Source organism: Podarcis vaucheri, assembly GCF_965113315.1.
Source record: "Podarcis vaucheri genome assembly, chromosome: 1".
NCBI lineage: Eukaryota > Metazoa > Chordata > Lepidosauria > Squamata > Lacertidae > Podarcis > Podarcis vaucheri.
The window spans coordinates 90,342,873-90,362,478 of NC_138759.1; the positions used below are offsets into that span (position 1 = coordinate 90,342,873).

The window sequence follows — 19,606 nt, forward strand, 5'->3', positions numbered from 1 at the left end:
TGCCACCTGCCTCCCCCAACAGGATGCCCTACTTACAACAATCACAACTCGGAAGGTGGTTTTGAGTTGCTTCTCCATCTTGCTGAGAAGGTCAAAACTGACAACGTTTATCAATCTTGCCGACAGGCAGTCCTTGCCCGTTGCTATGACACTGATGGCATCTGGGCTCAAGGAAGGAAGCCACCTGTGGAAAGCCTCAAGCAGCGAAAAGAACGAAGACAGAAAACGACGTGAGCTGAAAAAATTATTTTTATATCTAAATGGCCTAAAGCTTACAGCCACCTTTCAAAAACAGTTGACACCGCTCATACGGCACTTTTTGAAAAGTTTGCTAAGTGCTATACAATCCTTAACTGTATTCATCCCCCCAGCACACATCATTTGAAATGTTTTTCTGTGGAAACATTGCATCTGCTGTTTTTCACATGAGTTCCACAAAGGACTAGTCAGCCTGCGTTGTATCTCAAGTAATATGCCTAATACAGACACAAGAAGTTGCCTTATACTAAGTCAGAATGCACAAAAAAACAAGGCGTGCAAAAGAAAACCAAAACGTGCACGAAAAGGCTGATTTTAAAATTCAATTTATGTGAAAAGTCGTGTATTCAGCATCAAATGTTAATGAGCAAAAACAGACGGGAGACCCGTTACCAAATACATTCTTCATCAGTGTCTATGCATATTCCAGCTAAGGCCAAACACATGAAACAATAATTAGTATCTGTTCAATATACCGTCTATAGACATGTTAAAACCATAAGGTTATGCTAAAATTATCAGTTCCATTAATACAATAAAAGTTATATCAAAAATACTCCAAAAGCTACTATTGCTGTAATATAATCGCTTGAGATAATAAAGCACATGAATAATTATTGCTTACCAATCTTGTAATCATACAAGCCTCACTGGGAGAAAAAAAATCTTCCCTGATCCTAATGCCAAATCCTACTGTATCTCCGTTATAATAGCACACAAAGTTAATTGGCTGGACCTGAAAGATACCTGAAAGGTATTCTGTTGCCATTTGTGCCAAGAAACATGTGTTTGACTTACAGCAATCTGTTTTCTTTTGCTTATACCAAGTCAGATCATTGATCTATCTAGCTCCCTATTGCACCCACTGGTTGGCAGGAACTCACCATAGTTCCAAGAGTGGTTCCCTCCCAGCCCTACCTGGAGTTGCAGGGGATTGAACCTGGAACGTTCTGCATCAAAGAAGATGCTCTGCCACTGAGCTAAGGCCTTTCCCAATTGGGGACTCAATTCCAGATCCCACCCTACCCCCAAAAGAAAGTATCTAAATAAAAAGGTATCCACCCGCCCTATTATGTTCCTTGCAGAAACCGAATTTTCAATGAAGTGGTCAGTCTGTGCTTGGGCTGAAGGGACATTGGACTGCAAGTACGAGTTCATCCGTAAAAAATCAAACCCCAGCATACAAGAAAACTAGAGCATTCCCAACTTAGCCTTGTTTCAGAGGAAACAGTCTTTCCCCCTTTCCTTTCTTTCAAAGCAGTCTGTTATGTGATCCATCTCTGCAGTCTGAGGTGGTACAACCACAAGGATGAGCACTTCACAGAGAGCTAGGCTGACATCTGGATGGGTGTCATGCTAGGAATGTTGCCCCCCATGAGACACCTATCTCATAATGACAGAACAGGGAGCGAAGTTGTGGGTGGACACATTCACAGGCAGGTGAATTTTAAGCACAAAGCATGCTGGAGCCCAGCCTGTCAAGGTCCCTGAAGAAGTTGCAGTCCAGTTGGCTTGGCTATGGTGCTCACCCACAAACAGCGGTTGTACTTTATGGCTTCCGCCGATTATGGTGCGCAGCAGTCTTTCCACTCAAACAGCCCTGTTCTGTTCTATTCATTTCACTATTAAGATAAATACAGCTATGATGAGATCATAAATGAACATTAGTATTAGCCTGATTCTCAGACCAGAGGCATCTCACAAAGCTGTTGGCTTTCTCAATCCTTATCTCCTGCCAGGATTATAAATGATTATATTTAGCTATTTAAGCCCAGCTATCTGAAGCTATCTGAAAAAAAAGCCTCAAAACATCCAAAGCAATGGTCAAAATCAGTCTGCTTAAAAATATACTGAATATGCAAACACAATTTATTCTTAAATTAAAACACACACTGGCTTTTACTACCCACTTCAAGACAAAGTAGGCCAGGGCAACTATTTGAACAGAATCCCTGTGCTGCTCTTTTCATAAAGAAAGATGGAAATAAGTGTTCTCCCTGCATTTGGCAGGTAAAGAGTTTTATGCAATAGTCTAAGAGACTAAAGAATCTCCATGAATTTCCATATGCCCATTTTCACCCCTAAACTGGGCTCTTAGCTCCATGATCTCCATTCTGAAGACTCCTTTTGGAATTATGAATGAGAATCGCAAACAACAGTGAAGGAGGGATGCCAAGTGACAGGACTGCTGTAACTCCTCAAAGCTGAGGACTAACATGAAGAACCATTCCTTTCTGCCCCCATTGTCTCATTTTTCATCAGCACCAATGACTGCGGTGGCTCTCTCAGAATGTGAAAGACAAGCAAGACAGAAGACTAAAAAGGAGTTGAGAAAATGCAGGCATTACCTCCGCCCATGTATATCTCACTGAAGAAGGAGTGACCACCAGCAGAGGCCACTCTTTTCGATAGTATTCAGCAATGCAGATTGCCTGGATTGTTTTCCCTAAGCCCATGTCATCTGCAAGGAGCAAACGACCTTCTTTGGCAATTGCAAAACTGAAAGAGAAGGGAGGGAAAGAGACCAATGAGTTATTTTTTCCATTTCCACAGTGAATTCAGTTATTCAGTAGCCTTATTAGACTATACCGACTGGTGGGGTCTGCGTTGCTCCCGGGAGGGAGAAAGGAAGTCAAATGACACCGAGGTTTGGTTCAGAGAAAGAGTTTATTCTGCTCTCCGGATAGCAGAAGGCACTTGTGTGGTCAGTCCACAGCAAGTCCAAAGAAAAGAGAAATTTCATGCAGTATATATATCCTCCAGGCACCCTCTCCCCCCTTCCCCAGGAATCTAACCATGTCAGCTTATACACGTAAGTTGACATCCCTGAACATAAACAGTTGTTCCTGTTCCAGCACTCTTGACCATAAAAGGTTGTTCCTGTTCCTATTCCTATGCTCTTATCTTGGAGCAAGAGGTCACCAACTCTAAGAGCTCTCCTGGCGCCGTTCCCAGGTGGCTGACAAGGTCTGTACGTCAGTGTGGTCAGGGCGTAAGATAAGACCCAGATGTGCCATCCCTGTTCCACTTTGGAATGGACAAAGCCATCCATTGCCGTCACGGACTGATAAAGGAGAGGGCTTTGAGCACTTGTTTATACAGCTGGCTATCTGTTTATACATTGACTCAAGCTCAAGCTTCCCGAGCTTGAAAAGCTCAAGTTAATGCATTTTAGAAATGCTCCCTTGGAGGAGGAAAAATGGGGATTTTGGAGGCCCATTTCAGATTGACTGCACAGTCAGTTTTTGGGTTTGGGAAACCCATTCCTTCAATTCTAAGACAAGGTTGAGGTACTTGTGGTTCTCCAGATGTTGCTGACTCCAACTCATACCATCCCCATCCAGCATCACCAGTCTTCAAGGATAATGGGGATTGTATCCCAGCAACATCTGAAGGGCCACAGCTCCCTGCTCCCTGTTCTATAATCTAGTTGCAAGTTAAATACCAGAAACCCCCCCAAAAAAACCCACTTTCTTATCCCAGATTCTTCTAATTCAAGCAGAAATACAGCTTCCATCTCAATCAGTGTTTCTCAAACTTGGGTCCCCAGCTGTTGTTGGACTACAACTTCCACCATGCCTAGCTAGCAGGACCAGCAGTCAGGGATGATGAGAACTGTAGTCTAGCCACAGCTTGTAAATATATGTCAAGCTGATTAGCAGAAGCCTTTGCCTCAAATGAGTCCACTACTTTGTGCCTTGAAAAAGATCCCAACTGCAGTTTCTAGTAAGCCTGTTTCTCAAGGAGTGGAAAAGGAAGCAGACTCTGTTCTCCCTACACGGGGGAAGGAGGAGCTAGCAAGAATAGTTAGCAATCAAGGTTATGTGCCTTCCACACATTCCTGGTACAGGAGTCCGTTCCCTGAGAATGTCAGCTTTCGATATCTCAAAGGATCCTCTTCAAGTAATAAAAGCAGGGGTGAATTAGCAAGGGGGAAACCAGCCATTCACGGCTTGTGTGTGTGTGTGTGTGTGTGTGTGTGTGTGTGTGCATGTGTCGTTTTATGGATCCCTGGAAGTCCCTGCCTCCCCGTTGGGCCAATGTGGGTCCAACAGCAAGAAATACAAGTTACTTCTTCCAGATTGTGTTGGCAAAGCAAGAAAGCAAAGGAAGTGGGGGAGCGATGGAGAACAACTCTCAAACTAAATACAAGTGCCAACATTTTAAATAAATGGTGTGTGTTTTTCAGAAGACCCAGGGCTTGACTTACTTCACACCTTCTCTCTGAAATGGCATGAGGCTGGTCACAAGTTTAGGATCCAGTCCTGAAAGGTCTGCTTCTGGAATATCAGGAACCTTCGAGGCAGACTTCTCAAACTGAGCAGCAAAGGCTTGTATTACTGGCTTAGGCAATGGCTCCACTTCCACTGCTGGAAGGCTCCTTAACAGTTCAACTAAAAGGAACATACACAAGAAGGATTTGTGTCCCTAGGAGCATTTGTAAACAACCTTCACTTAAGTTTGAACAAGCACACAAACAGATGCAGAGTCCTAGACCACCCTCCTTTGCACGTTTACTTACATATTTTATGGTTCTTTCATTTTGAGACAGAAAAAGACAACTTTTCCCAAGAATGACTTCTTTAATCAAATGCTTTATTGCAGTCGATCAGCCAATAAAGAATTGACAATTGTGCCAATCTAAGCAAGGTGCATAGACACATGTACAAGTACATAATATAAACAGAGAGCTAGGAAAAGAAAGAAAGTGATGCAGTACTTTCAGAAAATGCTCAGGTTTATTTTGGCAAGTTCTATAACAAAACAAAGTTGTTTGTTATGCAAATCAAGCATGTTTGCACAGCTTTGCTTAGTTTGCATAGTTTATTATTTTTCTGGCAAGCAGAAAAGTTATGCTATTGAATCTGCACACACCGATCACTGGAAATCTTATTGATCCATTCCACCGACTACTGAGATTTAACAGGTCATTGCCCATAATTTCACATGAATAAGGACTGGAAACTTTCAGTTTTCTAAAATGGCTCCCGCTATAATGTTGAACTCCATGCAGAGCACCAAACTTCATAATTACTTTTCACTTGTGCGGAACTGCACGCACAAGTGTGAAAGAGAGAAAAATATTACGAAACACCTATATAGCTAATTATTTGACCTGAACACAGTACTAAAGTGAAATAGTCTGAAATATAATTCACTAGTATCTCAGTCTGCAACCCACTACTAGAAAGAGTCCCCTACATCCTTTGCTTCCCACCGTCTTCTCAGACATTTTTTTTTTAAAGCAGAATCATATCAGGAGTGGACAATAGTGAGAATTACCAAGTGTTTATATATCTTAAAATGATTCCTCTTCTAAAAATAAAATGACGAAATGATTCATTTCAAAAATGCTGAATATAATGACTCTGGATTAAGCACTGTCTGTTCATCTTAAACTAGCAATGACACTAATTTTTTTCTTGACACAGCAATCAAAATGTTGCCATGATGTATTAGACACTGCAACAAATAAAAAGACACAAAATCCTGCAAGCAGCCTTTCCTTTCAAAGAAAACTAAAATCACTAAAATATGGAAATCAACAGACTGGAACATAATTCTGACAGTGAAAACAAAACACTCAGCAGACTCAGATTTGCACTCGCGTTATAAGAGCCTGGGTATTGACTGCAAACTACAGTTAATTTCGGTTATCTCTAGAACGGAGGCAGCAGATTAGACCCCTGCTACCCAGGCAAAATCCTTCATTCTGAAAGCATATAAATATGTGAAAGAATTTCTATTTGTGCTTGTAGGATAGGCTATTCAGTATGCACCCTTTGGTTTAATCTGTGCTCCTCCAGCAAGGAAAGAAACCTCTCCCTGCTGAAACAGAGTCCTGCACTGTTGTCACGCTCAGAAAGTTACTTGCTGGAATTATAAACTAGCAAATTGCTGCAATTATGCCATCGCTGCTGTTTTGCAGACAAACTTGGAAAATCAGGATGTCTCAGTAGTTTGAGTGATTCATCCAAAAAACGTTTCCCCCGGTTCCTTTGTCCCCAAGTGACCTTTTATCTTAAGACAGCTGAGCAAGTGTGTAAACAGGTGAAACTGTTAAGATACAAGGAGCAAGATCCTTTTTTTAAAGGAAATTGTGCTATGGTAGAAAAGTCCATATTAGGGGATTGAAGACTCCTTGTGACAGTAGTACTAACGAAACTAAGAGCCATGCACATGGAATCCAGCTTCTGTATTTGTACCCCTAGCTGGTTTAATAAAAGATAAATAAAAGATAAAGACTGCCCAGATAGGCATTTCACACCCCCATTCCACAGCACAATCCAGCAACATGCACAGAGACATATAGAAAAAATAAATAACTAAGTAATTGCAGAGAAGCTGTTCAGGAGATAGTGAGCAGGGGTAGAGTGCAGTGTTGAATTCAGCCCCCCACCAAGCAATCTCACCCACCCTCAGTTACCCAAGCAATGCACCCTTCATGATGGCACACTATTTTGCAGGCCTCCGTTTGCATGGAGCCAGCTACTTCATTCACACACTGTAGAGCCTTGGATTTTTAGACCAGAGCTGAGAGCATCTAAGAGACCATCTACAAAGGCCTGCTTGCTATTTCCTTGCAACTAATCCATTAAGAAATTGAACATTTGTCCGAAGGTACAGGAAATATCTGACTGCATTCTCTGTTTCCAGACTTGTTTTAGGATGATGCACAGCTTCCTATCTTTCTGGGCCAGGAGAAAACCCTGATAGGATGGCTTTAAAATACACACAAACACATTCACCCCAAGCAAAGAGGATGGAAGTTTTCCTACCTCTGAATAAATCTGCACCAAATTACCCATGAAAGCTACTACAGAGGAGCAACAGCTGCTCTACTAGATGCAACTGCCTTCAGTACTGAAGGTGTGCAAAAAGGATGGGGAAACTGTGGCCCTCTAGATGTTGCTATCCCTGACTGCTGACTTTGTTGGTTAGAGCTGATTGGGAGTTGGAGGCCAGCAGCATCTGGAGGACCACAGATTCTCCTTTCCAAATGTAGAAGATACTCAAAAGATTAGGCTGCAAATACTAATAAACATGTCTACTTTTCACACAGTCAGTAAGTTTCAATGTGAGTGCATTATCCCCATTGCAAAGCATCAGAAGAGGCAAAAGTGAAACTCGTGACCATGTCAAGTACCTTTAAGAGACCGTTTCTAAGAACCTAGTTTTAAGTGAGTAACCCCCCTCCAAAAGAATAAAACCTGCTGAGTGGCAGCTTCTTACTTAGTCTTAGATAGTCCTCCAGGAGAAAATTCCATTTTCTAGTCTTCATATCTGTAAGTCATAAAATGGAAATAAGCAAGTACGAAGTGCATCAACCTTATATGAAATTCTAGCAATCAAGAATATATTCACCAGCATCAAATTGTTCGTGACAACTAAGCAGGTGGATTATTTTAAATCGGTTACAATGCCAAATTTCTTTTTTCTGTCCTCCATATTCACTGTGTGTAATATTTGATATCCTGTTATTTACAGGATGATTCATTTTTCACTTTGACAACTGGACAATGCTTGTCTATATGCATTCGGCTGTCACCCCCCCCCCCACTTCGTGTTATTATTACATAGTCCTTGTTCTATTTTATATGCATATTTTGCACATTTGGATAAATTTTAGTACAACTTACAATTCTTGTCCTGACTTTAAAAAAAATGTTTTAATGGTGCGGGGCAACTTCATAAATCAGTTTGAAGATCTCGACTAAATGTATTTAAAAATAAGCATACAGGGGTACCTTGGTTCTTGAACTTAATCCGTTCTGGGAGTCCATTCGACTCCCGAAATGGTTAGAAAACCAAGGCACAGCTTCCAATTGGCTGCAGGAGCTTCCTGCACTCAATCAGAAGCTGCAGAAGCCACGTCGGACGTTCGGCTTCCAAATAGAATTCACAAACCGAAACACTCACGGGTTTGCAGCTTTCGGGAGCCGATTTGTTCAGAAGCCAAGCTGTTTGAGTACCAAGGTACCACTGTATTTTAGGGTATGGGCAACATACTAAGCTGTGGCTAATCAAAAACAGAAACAGAAACTTCTGATCGCCTTGTAGCTGGGCCAGATAAGAAAGGGGTGGTGGAATCTGGGCTAGCTCTGTCTCACCCTTGTTATGCTAAACCATCATGCAAAACAGTCCTCTCCAAATAAAGTAGATACTAAGACAAGCAGGCTTCCCTTGGGAGACAGGGCATTTGACAGTCACAGCACCATGACCAAAAAAGCCCCATTTCTCATCCCTCAGTTTTGTACATAGGAGATACAGAGAAGGAACCTGGATGCTGACCTGATCACAAAGGTAGGGCTTTAAAACACTGGCATCAACAACCAAGATTAAAGATGAGTAAATGAGGCCACATACAAACATGCTATTTGAAAATGCCATCAACCTAAGAACTCCTGGTTCTTTGCTTTTTATATTTTCATTGCAATTAAACTAAAAATGACTTATGAATAAATGTAACAAAACACAATTAATCAAAAACAGCCAAAGGAACTGCATAAAAAGCAACCAGATTTCAACAAAATATATATTTTTAAAAAATAATTCATGTATAAAATATACTCTATTTGACATGTCTTGCCTAATACTTTCATATGGCTTTAATTCAATCCTGTATCTATGTCTGCTAGCTCCCTGCTTTTATTACAAGCGGTACATGAGACAAATTATGTAGGGAAGGTAATAAGAGGAAAAATAGCACCTGGAAAGACAAGGTGCAAGCTTCAGCGACCATGGCTACACTGGTGAAGTGAAGGCATCAGCTTAGATCACTCACCATAATTCCTGGAATTCAACTGCTTGAACACCCCTATGGCGCTGTCAGCATAGCCAATGTCTACTTCGAACCGAGAGTATGAAATCAGCACACATTTCCCTCTGATGGTTGCCAATGGTTTCTGCCAGCCACTGCACGTCTGCAAGAGGGACCTCAGTGGAGGACTTCTACCAACAGAAGATGACTCAGTGGCCCGCGAGGTTGCTTTCATTCCTTCCAGAGGTGTCAAAGTCACAGAGGGAAGTTGCTCTGCTTGTTCCACTATAGAGAAAACAGGTTGACCAAAGAAAAAAAGAACAAATGGATAATGGGACGGCGGGAATCAACTGCCTGTGGAAAGCAGAAAATCGAAGACAGCTGAGAGAAAAAGCACCAGAGACTTTCAAATGCGGAAGAAAAGCAGAGCAGAAGACATTCAGTTATTCTCCCTACTCCTAACTCAGCAGGGACTGTTCCCTCTGAGAGTTGAGTTACACTTGGAGAGCAAAGACTTTGCTGACATTCTGAAATTTCAATTACGGATGTGCTACAAAAACTTCTTTAAAAAATAATAATCCCAAACTGCACTCTAGTAAACAATGTTTTTCTTTTCGAAATAATAATTTTCTTCAAACAGCTCTTGAACAACTCTTTTATGAGAAAGATCTAGGGTTGTACTTATCTAAATCCTACTCTGAGTGGATCCATTGAAATTAAGGAATCTAAGTTAGTAATGCCCATTAATTTCAGTGGGTCTACTGTGCGTAGGACTAGCTTTGAATAATGCACTTAGTATAATAATGCACTTGTTGTACATCTAGAGCCCAAATTTTGAATATAAACTACTTTTTCTCTGCTATGAATTAAGCAAATCATATTAAGAAAGAAGCCATAGGCTCTGTGGCCCAGATTTTGTGCTGACTCATTCTGTACCCAACATGCATGTCAATTCTCTTATGACTTACTGAGATGGCTATAGTCTTCCAGACTGAAGTTCCACATCTTTGTTGCAGGATCTAAAACAAAGCAGGATTTAGAGAGTCGTTTTGGAGAAGAAATGGCTCTGTTAATGTATTCAGAAATGGCAAGTCGCACCTGCGCACATAATTCCAACACTAGCATAGCAGCACATGTTGCACTATGCAGCACTTCCACTGGTCCAGTCAAGTGATTTAACCCCCAGGACTTAATGGCCTGACTGGGAAACTCCTGTTTAGATGGCGATGTATACAGTGGTACCTTGATTCTCAAATGCCTTGGTACTCAAACAACTTGGAACCCAAACACTGCAAACCTGAAAGTGTTCCACTTTGCAAACTTTTTTCAGATGCCGAACATGCTCCGTTTTGAGTGTTACACTTCCATTTTGAGTGTTACACTGAGGGCTGTCTGTTTTTGCTATTTATTTTGCATTTTTGTGGCTCCTTTTTTGTTGTTTTTGTGACTGTGTCACCAGTGCAGCTACCGATTGATTGTGTGACTGCAGTACATTGTTTATTGCTTTCATTTTATGGATCAATGATCTTGTTGGATAGTAAAATTCATGTTAAATTGCTGTTTTAGGGGTTGTTTTTAAAAGTCTGGAATGGATTAATCCATTTTGCATTGCTTTCTATGGGAAAGCGTGCCTTGGTTTTGGAACAGACTTCCAGAATGGATTAAGTTTAAGAACCACGGTACCATTGTATTACTTCACTTATTGCAAATTGTGAGAAGGCTAGTCTTGCTGCATTTTGAGTCCCTCCTGCTCATTCTACTGAGTCAGATCCTGGACCTCTGCCCCAAAGTTCTATCCTTGACACCACCACTGAGAAGTTTCATTTTTTTGGCCCCATTGGCAGTGCTGACATGTGGAGGATCAGGTCAGGCTGAGAACCATATGTGGAGCATGAGGTAGGATATACATGGGATTCTGCATGCGGAAACAATTGTAGCAGAACTACAGCAGGCCAAGACCACCAAGGAGACTTAACATGTGCACAACGCAGCACAGAATGATAGCCTATGCGTGCCTGTGACAGCCAAAGAAGATCTGGGATTTCAAATGCAATGGGAAACAATTTCTCTTTCATGTTCAAACAGTAGTTCTAATCAGGGTTGGCGCAAGACATTTTACTGCTTGTGAAAAGCAGTAAAAGGTTGCCCTCCCTGCCTCTCACCAAGGCAAGTCTGCTATCCAACAAACTCATACTATGAGTAGACCCACTGGAATATAAGTTAGCCATTTATGTTTATTACAGTGGATCTGTTCCAAGCATGACTTCGTCAGGCAGAACCCAAAAATAAGTAAATAATAACTTGCTCTTCTACTAGATGTTCTCGGGGCACTGTACAACATAATAAAAGAAAATTGTTATATAATCAATACAAGTACAACTGACAAACCATTTCTAAAAGGATTACAAAGAACATACAATACGATCAATACTCAACGCATACACGCACACCAATAACCTGACAGCAGCAGCAGGGGTAAACAATATTACACATCAAAACTGGCAGCAATAAAACTAGGTGTCACACATTACAAGCCAGTTGAAATAAAAATGCCTTGAACTTTCTAGGGAAAGAAACCCATTAAGGAACCTGCAGAGCTCTGCGGCCTAGACTGGAACTGAACCCAGGATTCTATGGCTCCCAAAACTCTATCCTGATGGAATAGTCTGGGATCATACCCATTATCTGAAGGCGCTCCTGCTTCCTCCTCCACCACCATTTGCGACCTGTCCCCTTGAGTGAAGAAAACGTTGGAGAAAGGGGCAGATAAGGTGAAAAGGCTGTCTTCCCAGCTTGAACCCCTGTGTTCTTTTCTCACTCAGCATGCAAGGAGAGGGACAATAAGTTCCAGCTCCACTCTTCTCTACTCCACTATTGGGAGTGGGGGGTTGTCTAAAGGAGTATCAGGACCAGATAAGTACCACATGAGAAACTGAGAAGCAATGGGCCTACAGAGACTAGAGACCTCTCAAAGGTTATGGGAGCCCCACTCTACATGCTCCTGGATTCAGATGTTACTTCAGAAGCCCACCCTAACCTCACGTCTCCCTGATTCTTGCAGTTCATTCAGGTTCTTCCTCACACACACGAGGGCTAGGGTCCTTGCTGTTTTTAAGAGAGACAGAACATACAAATAAAGGCAATTCTGCATTATCCACAAGATCTAGCACAACCCCAAGAGGCACAGGAAATAATCAGTCGCCTTACCGTATTTTTTGCTTGGCAAACTCCTGAACAGTTCAATCAGCTTGGCATTATATCCTATTTCAACCCGGAAACGGTCATCAGAGTGCTTGACACATTTCCCTCTGAGGCCATCATGCGCTTTTTTCTGTGTCTCAGCTACGTTGCCGGTGTCCTCCGAAACGGGCAGTTTCCGTTGACTGACAAGAGTTAGGTTTTTTGTGCCATAGAACAGCAGCGTGCTACTACCTTCTTTTTCAGCAATGGGTTCGCAGGCTGGATTTCTGGCACTTGCCTGCATTTCACTGTCACTGGTGACAATGCCACTGGTGTCCACTGGTGGCATATGTTTAATGCCACTGGGAGATATTTTCCCAATCGGGGTGCCTTCATTTTTGCAAAGCGTCCTACTAGCGTCTAATGTAGACTGAAGCGGTTCTGCACAATGTTTTGGTGGCTGCAATGTGCCAGAACTACACTGGATGGGTTGACCTTGCTCCTGAGCACTCAGGCCAGAATAATGCCCATGAGGGTGACTCAGAGAGTCTTTCCCCACTGGTGAGAGCTGCTTAGCACTGTTCAGCTGCCTGCCTAGATTTTGGCTGGAGTCCTCTGAACAACCCCTCAGCTGGGCACCACACAAAATGGGTGCCTGGGGGTCTGAGCTACAGACACTGTGTGGCACTTGAAGATTCCCCAGCACCGCATGGTTGCCAGAAACCTGAAGGTGATGGCTGGTGTGGTGGTTTTCCTTCTTCAAAGGCTGCTGCAGTTTTCCTTGACAGCTAGCAAGCGCCTGCAGGTCAGGCAGCTTCTTAGCAACGACACCCTGCTGAGCTGCTAGTCGTTCTGCTCTCCTTGCCAAAGCCTTCTTCCTATTCTCCTCAATCTTCCTTTTCTGTTCTTCTGTGAGCCCAGATGACATCTTCTGTTAAGAAGTCACTGGAAGTCTATATAACTGCCTGGAGATGGGGGTGGGGGAAAACAAAGGAGTTATAGCTGGCTGGTAAGTTTAAAATTTGCACTGAAATAAAAATTTTGCGGCTTTTAGATAATATGTGTGTGTGTTATTATACTAGACCTAATCATAGAAGAGTCATTCCCTTCTTGCTTGTGAGAGAAATGGGAGGTGCCTCTTCCCAGAAAGTGCCTGCCATCTGCTATATTTATAAATTCTTGTATTAAACAGTCAGTATGTCATAGTAAGAAAAGTGCTGGACTAGAAACAGGGAGACCAGAGTCCATATTCCCTCTGTGATATCGAGCAAGTCATTACACTCAACCTAATCTATCTCTCAGGGTTGTTGTGGGGATAAAATGAAGGGGAGGAGAACAATGTAAAATGCCTTGAGCTTCCTGGAGGAAAGAGAGGGAATAAATGCAGGAAATAAATAATAAATCATAGAATTGTAGAGTTGGAATATGCAGCTGTCCCATATGGGGATCAAACTGCAACCTTGGTGTTATCAGCACCATGTTCTAACCAACTCAGTTGTTGGCGTTTTGTTTTAACAAAACAAACAAACAAAAAAACTCTACAGATCAATTAGGGAAATCTTGCTAAAGGATTGAAAAGAGGGGATTTTAATCAATTAATCTAAAAGTAATTAAACATTTTTGTTCCACCAAAGACCACTTAATTTTTAGCTACACACACAGGATATACCGTATTTTTCCATGTATAAGACTAGGTTTTTCCCCTGAAAAATAATGTTAAATAGGGGGCGTCTTATACACAGATAGTGCCGAGGGTAGACTGGCGATTGGTTGTTGTCGCAAAAATAAGGGGCGCCTTATACATGGGGGCATCTTATAGATGGAAAAATACGGTACTTAGCTATTTCAAGAGATTTTATCATATATTTCCATTTCTTCCCTTTCCTATTCCAAGGGCCCAAGATGGACTCAAATGTATCTGTATTTTAACACATCTTGCAGGTACAACTGATATAATTACATCTGGCCTAACCTGAGTAACGCAACTATCTTTTTCACATGAATCTTAGATTAGGAAAAAGGCCCCTAGTTCTGAACATTTTACTTCTGAGCAGACTAGAACTCCCATGATAGAAATCAAGCACTGGGATGCATCTTAACACTAATTTAAGGAGTCTGACACATGAGGTCTGCAAGCCTAAACATGAACCTAAACTGTCACCTACACTGGTCATGTACATGAACAGGTGTGAGTACTACACTAGCATATTGAAACTTATACCAGGTGAAGAAAGGGAATTATTCATTCATAATGTTCAGCAGAAAACAATATGGGCAGAAATCACACCAACCAGGTAATTCAATAAGCATGTTGTTTCTACCTCTTCTGCTCAAACAAGTAAGGTGTGTGCTTGCCAAGTTTTGTTTCAAGTACTTGGTTATCCTTTGCACAGTTACTTAAATTCTATCTCCAAATGCTGGGCTGAGTCATACAATGTTGTGATTGGTTTTGTGCCAGACCTCGTTGATTTTCCCTTGGCCAACCTAATCTGGATTATCTCTCACAATGACCTGGCATGTAAATTTCCCAGCATCCCCATCAATACTGCATACCTTTCCACACACAACAATTGAAATGAGACATCATTTGGATACGTGGTAAACCTCTTCACACAATCTGTTCAGATGCCAAATCAAATCATGCAGCCCTTTAAAGAAAAAGGTTTTCACAGATTGAAACAAATTCAAAAAGGGGGGATATGAACCAAACCTCTTTCCTAAAGTGCCAAACAAGATACAACAACAGGAGAAGCACTTGTGATCCAGGTGCTTCTTAAACAATAGCTCTAGATGGATTAGACTAGAGACAACAAGACTAAGCTAGAGACAAAAGGCACTGGAAACACTGATGGCTGCCTCAAATAGAAGCAAAGTTTACTGTAGGTGGCTTCCCACCATTCACCACCATCAACTTCAGATAGCCAACCCCAAAAGTGCTATCTACAACTTTTTACAGATAAGAACAACAAAGTATCCAATTCAGGTGACACAAACAGGGTTTTCGCAAGGTACGACCTTTTAGCTAATCAGTGCTGACCCAGTCGTGACCTACTCTGGGGTTGCGGTGCTCATCTCGCTTTATTGGCCGAGGGAGCCGGCGTTTGTCTGCAGACAGCTTCTGGGTCATGTGGCCAGCATGACTAAGCCGCTTCTGGTGAACCAGAGCAGTGCACAGAAACACCGTTTTACCTTCCCGCCGGAGCGGTACCTATTTATCTACTTGCACTTTGATGTGCTTTCAAACTGCTAGGTTGGCAGGAGCTGGGACAGAGCAACGGGAGCTCACCCCATCGCGGGGATTCGAACCGCCAACCTTCTGATTGGCAAGTCCTAGGCTCTGAGGTTTAACCCACAGCACCACCCACGTCCCGTAATCAGTGCTAAGAGATGCCAAAATTCACCATGAACACCTCCCTCGTTCTCTTAGAATGGCAATGGCACCCACCTGAGAGGCTCCAACTGAAAAAAAGCCAATGCTAATGCTACTGACATCCAATAGTTCTTAGCTGACATCCCTCTTTCAAGCCACTTCGGCTTTCTGGAAAAAAAACAGAACATCTGTCTCCAGTCTAAGTCAGAAGGCTTTAAAAGTCAAAACATTTCACCCACTGAAGCGCAGAGCTTCTTGACACAAATACCACCTTGACACAAATACCACCTTGACACAAATACCAGCTGGTCACGCCTGCTAGTGGGCTCAGGCAGAAACGAGTTCTGAACCTCTTAAGACTTCAGCCACCCAACCCAACAACTCATTCCAAAGAGGAGCAGCTGTGATAAACTATTGCAGCTAATAACAACTAAAAGTCCAGTGCAGATTTGTTAGCCTTTAAAGTGCCACAGCACTCTCCTGCTGTTGTTGCTGCAAGAGACTTGGGACAGCCCCTTCTCTGGAAAGGGTATTGTGGATTATTGTGGCATGCACTTTTCTTGGACAAGAGATTTCTGCCAGGTGCTTAAGAGGCCGCGAGATCCTCGCTTGGTTTTCCTACCGTCCAAAGTGGGGTTTACTCTCTGACCACTGCCCGATCCTCTTCAATTCCCCGCGGGGCTCTTCATGCTTCTCACTCACAAAATGGGGCGCCACCCCAATGCTCTAAGACCCGCCGAAGGGCTCCCAGCCCCTCTGCTCCTCTCTCTCTCTCTCTCTCTCTCTCTCTCTCTCTCTCTCTCTGCCTCGACCAAAACTCCCGCCCCAAACTCCTACATCCACATCTTCTCCCTTTCCCCAAATGCTGTTTATCCACCCCCGCCCCTCTTCCCCTAAGCTGTCGCTCAGCCGCTCCGTCCAATGCAAGCCATGTTTCTTTTTGCCCACAAAGCCCAAAGCAAACTCAGTTCTTGGGAAACGTCCCCGTCGGATTTCATCATTACCCAAACTCCGACGGCAGCCTAAAAGGCCTTTTAACGCCTCCCCGCTCTTGACTACAACTCCCATCAGGCAACGCGCCGCTCCGCTCCCGCCTTGCCTCGTGGGAACCGTGGTCTAGAGAAACTAGCCTCGGTGCACCATGGGAAATGAAGTCTCCCATCCACTCAAGCCACGTTCGTTTCCTGCGAGCTCCGCGGCTTGAAACTACCTCCGTTTAGCTCTTATTACGTATAGCACAATCCTGGGCAAGGCTGCTCTGAATTAAGTCGCCCTGTAGTCAATGGGGCTTATTCCTTAGTAAGTGCGTAAGCGTTTAGGATTAATACAGCCTATGGCTGCAATTCCTCTACACGCCTACTTTCAATAAAGTTCCGTTAAAGTAAGTGGGGTTTACTTCCGAGTAAACGTGGACAGGATTGGGCTGCTGCAGGGAACTTTTTTCTCCCCTCTGCGGATAAAGGGGTCTAAATATTTGTCCATAGAAGTTGGTCACTCATGGGTAAGATATGCCCTTCTAAAAGCACACTTTAAAAAAAAACCCTCCTTAGTAAAATGTTTGAAAAGTCATCGGCCTTCTTTAAGGAACTTTAGTGTAAGTCATAGTAGATAGCTAACAGATTCAGAGCTGCACAAAAACACAACTGTTCTACCTTTTGTTCTACCTGTTGTTTTTCAGCTGTTTTATTGTATCCCATGCATTATATTGAGGGTGTGTGTGTGTGTGTGTGTGTGTTTAATTCATTGTCATCATCTTTGCAACCCATTCTGGAAGCCTTTTTTGACTGAAAAGTGGGTAAAAGTTCTTCAGTTAAATAAATGTCGCACCTGAGAGCAGTTCTAACTCCTGCAGAAATGAGAAGCAGCATCAAATTATATAGGCCTCATCTTCCAACTACTGACCATCTCAGATGGATTCGGAGATTGGACATGACATTAAAATGGACAATGCTTTAGGAAAATGAGCAGCTAAGAGGGTGAAAAAGGAAGAAGGCAGATTGATAGATGTTAGATGTCACGGGGAAACATTAATGGGATTATTTATTTAAGAGCAGGCAACCTTTGTGCATTGACGGAGATACACAGAGAGAGACCTTTCTCTGTTACATGTTACAGGGTGGCTGCAAATCGGATGCAAAAATGGACGTTCATCATAGACTCTATGCTATGGAGCCCACACATAAAACAATTAGCTGAGCTTTCCCCCTTGTGCTGCTGTTGGCCCATCACTTGTTGCTAGTAATAAAAGAACTACCTGCTCCATGTTTTCTTTTGTAGCTTTTTGTATAGGGAATAGAGAGATGAGCAACTGAGCAGCTAGAACAATGGTTGATGGCAGCTTCATTACCTACAAACCTTGAAACTGGTACTAAAGTTTTGTAATCGTTTTGTAGCGAAACTCTGTGTTTTGTAGCATTTTGTAACACCCTACAAACAGAGCAATAGGCTTGCTTTCTTTGGTGATCACTCGTAGCCGAGTAAGTTGTCTTCCATGAAAATGGTCTTAACAGTGAGTTCATAAGTGACTGTGGAGGCCAATTATGGATCCACACACTATGTCCTTCCACAGTGGGGACATAGGTTTTCAGGTGGGAGTTGATCACGGTGAGAGTTTGCCAAATGTGTTTTCCTCCTAGCTCATTTCTCCTTTTCACCCTGAGTGTGCTTCTTTAAAAGTCCACGACACCTTTGGTAAAGGCTGTTCTCCAACTGGAGCGCTTGCAGGCCAGTGTTTACCAGTTATCTGTGCTTATACAGTCAAACCTTGTTTTGTGTCCCCCTCCACTGGCGTCCACGGCAAACCGGGAAGTACCGGGTTATTTCTGGGTTTCCAGGTTACCTGGATTGCAGGTTATTTCTGGGTTCACTGCTCGCACATGCGCAGAAGCGCTAAATCATGCTGTGCATGCGCAGATGCAGCGCTTTGGTGTGCGTCATTTTCGGGTTGCAGCGGGGCGTCTGGAACAGATCCACTGTACTACAATTTTAAAGATTGCCTTTAAACCTCTTTTGTTGTCCACCAGTATTTCACTTTCCATTCTTAAATTGGGAATTCAGTAGTTGCTTTGGAAGCATCCGAACAACATGACCAGTCCAACGAAGTTGATGTTGAAGAATCATTGCTTTGACACTGGTGATCTTTGCTTCTAAACCCCACATTTTGTAGTGCCCCTTAAACAATAGACACTCAAAGCCGGGGGGCACGGGGGTACCAAAAACCCAACATCCATTTGCCCCAAAACCGGTGCCAAACTTTTTTAATCGTTTCATAGCATTCTGTAGCAAAAACCCCTAAAAACTGACCCCTAAAAAATGGCAGGCCAAATGGCCAGGCCATGGGCCTCTCTTACATGTAGTGTCCAGAATCTCACAGGGAGAGAAGGAAACAGCTGTGGTCTGTAATACCATTGAGATGGGTCATTGAGTCAATAGCTTACTAGATTGGTAGGTTTTGCTTCCACACAGTGTTGCTCCCATTTTACTTTCCTCCATATAAACAAATGAGTGCTATTTATGGAAGCCATAAAATAATAGATGTGGAAGATCAGTCAAACATGGAACCCCTGCCTGCATTTTGAAGTGACATATTCTAGGACAGAGGGTATTATGATATTTCTAAACATGAATCTTGGCTGTACTGGACTAGAGATAATTGTGAATTATTTTTATATGAACATATAATATATATGCAACATTTATGACAAAATTACAAGATCACATAAAACAATACAATGAATAAAATGAAAATAAAAACAAAGGAAGGAACTGTGTAATTAAAACATCAGGTACTTATCAAGGGGGGGGGGGTTAAATCTGCTGGAATTAAATTGTCTTAACCAGTTGGTAAAAAGGAACCAGAGAGGAAGCCGCATGAACTTTCTGGGACCATCTTGCCACTGTCAGCTGTGCTTCTACCCTACTGTGGGGTTGGTAGTTGTGGGAGCTCCAATTGGAGAACAGCCTTTACCAAAGGTGTCATGGGCTTTGAAGACACTCGAACTCAGGACACAAGGGAGAAGCGTGTTAAGATGAAGGCA

General features: G+C 42.7%; 1 protein-coding gene across 9 annotated transcripts in view; it reads right to left on the minus strand.

Annotated features, from left to right (window-relative positions):
• Positions 1-16,677, minus strand: part of SMARCAL1 (SNF2 related chromatin remodeling annealing helicase 1) — a 40,349-nt gene extending 23,672 nt beyond the window's left edge. For 2 of the 9 annotated variants that reach the window (XM_082238236.1, XM_082238228.1), the window contains exons 1-9: positions 16,192-16,562; positions 14,753-14,847; positions 12,227-13,164; positions 9,988-10,038; positions 9,044-9,304; positions 7,492-7,542; positions 4,469-4,652; positions 2,607-2,757; positions 37-195 (exon numbers count right to left, since the gene is read on the minus strand). In XM_082238236.1, the coding sequence (XP_082094362.1) occupies positions 37-195; positions 2,607-2,757; positions 4,469-4,652; positions 7,492-7,542; positions 9,044-9,304; positions 9,988-10,038; positions 12,227-13,127 (1,758 nt within the window). In that variant the 5' untranslated portion in view covers positions 13,128-13,164; positions 14,753-14,847; positions 16,192-16,562. The other 7 variants (XM_082238231.1, XM_082238229.1, XM_082238230.1 and 4 more) reach the window with 7 other exon arrangements.
• Between the last annotated feature and the right edge of the window lie 2,929 nt (positions 16,678-19,606).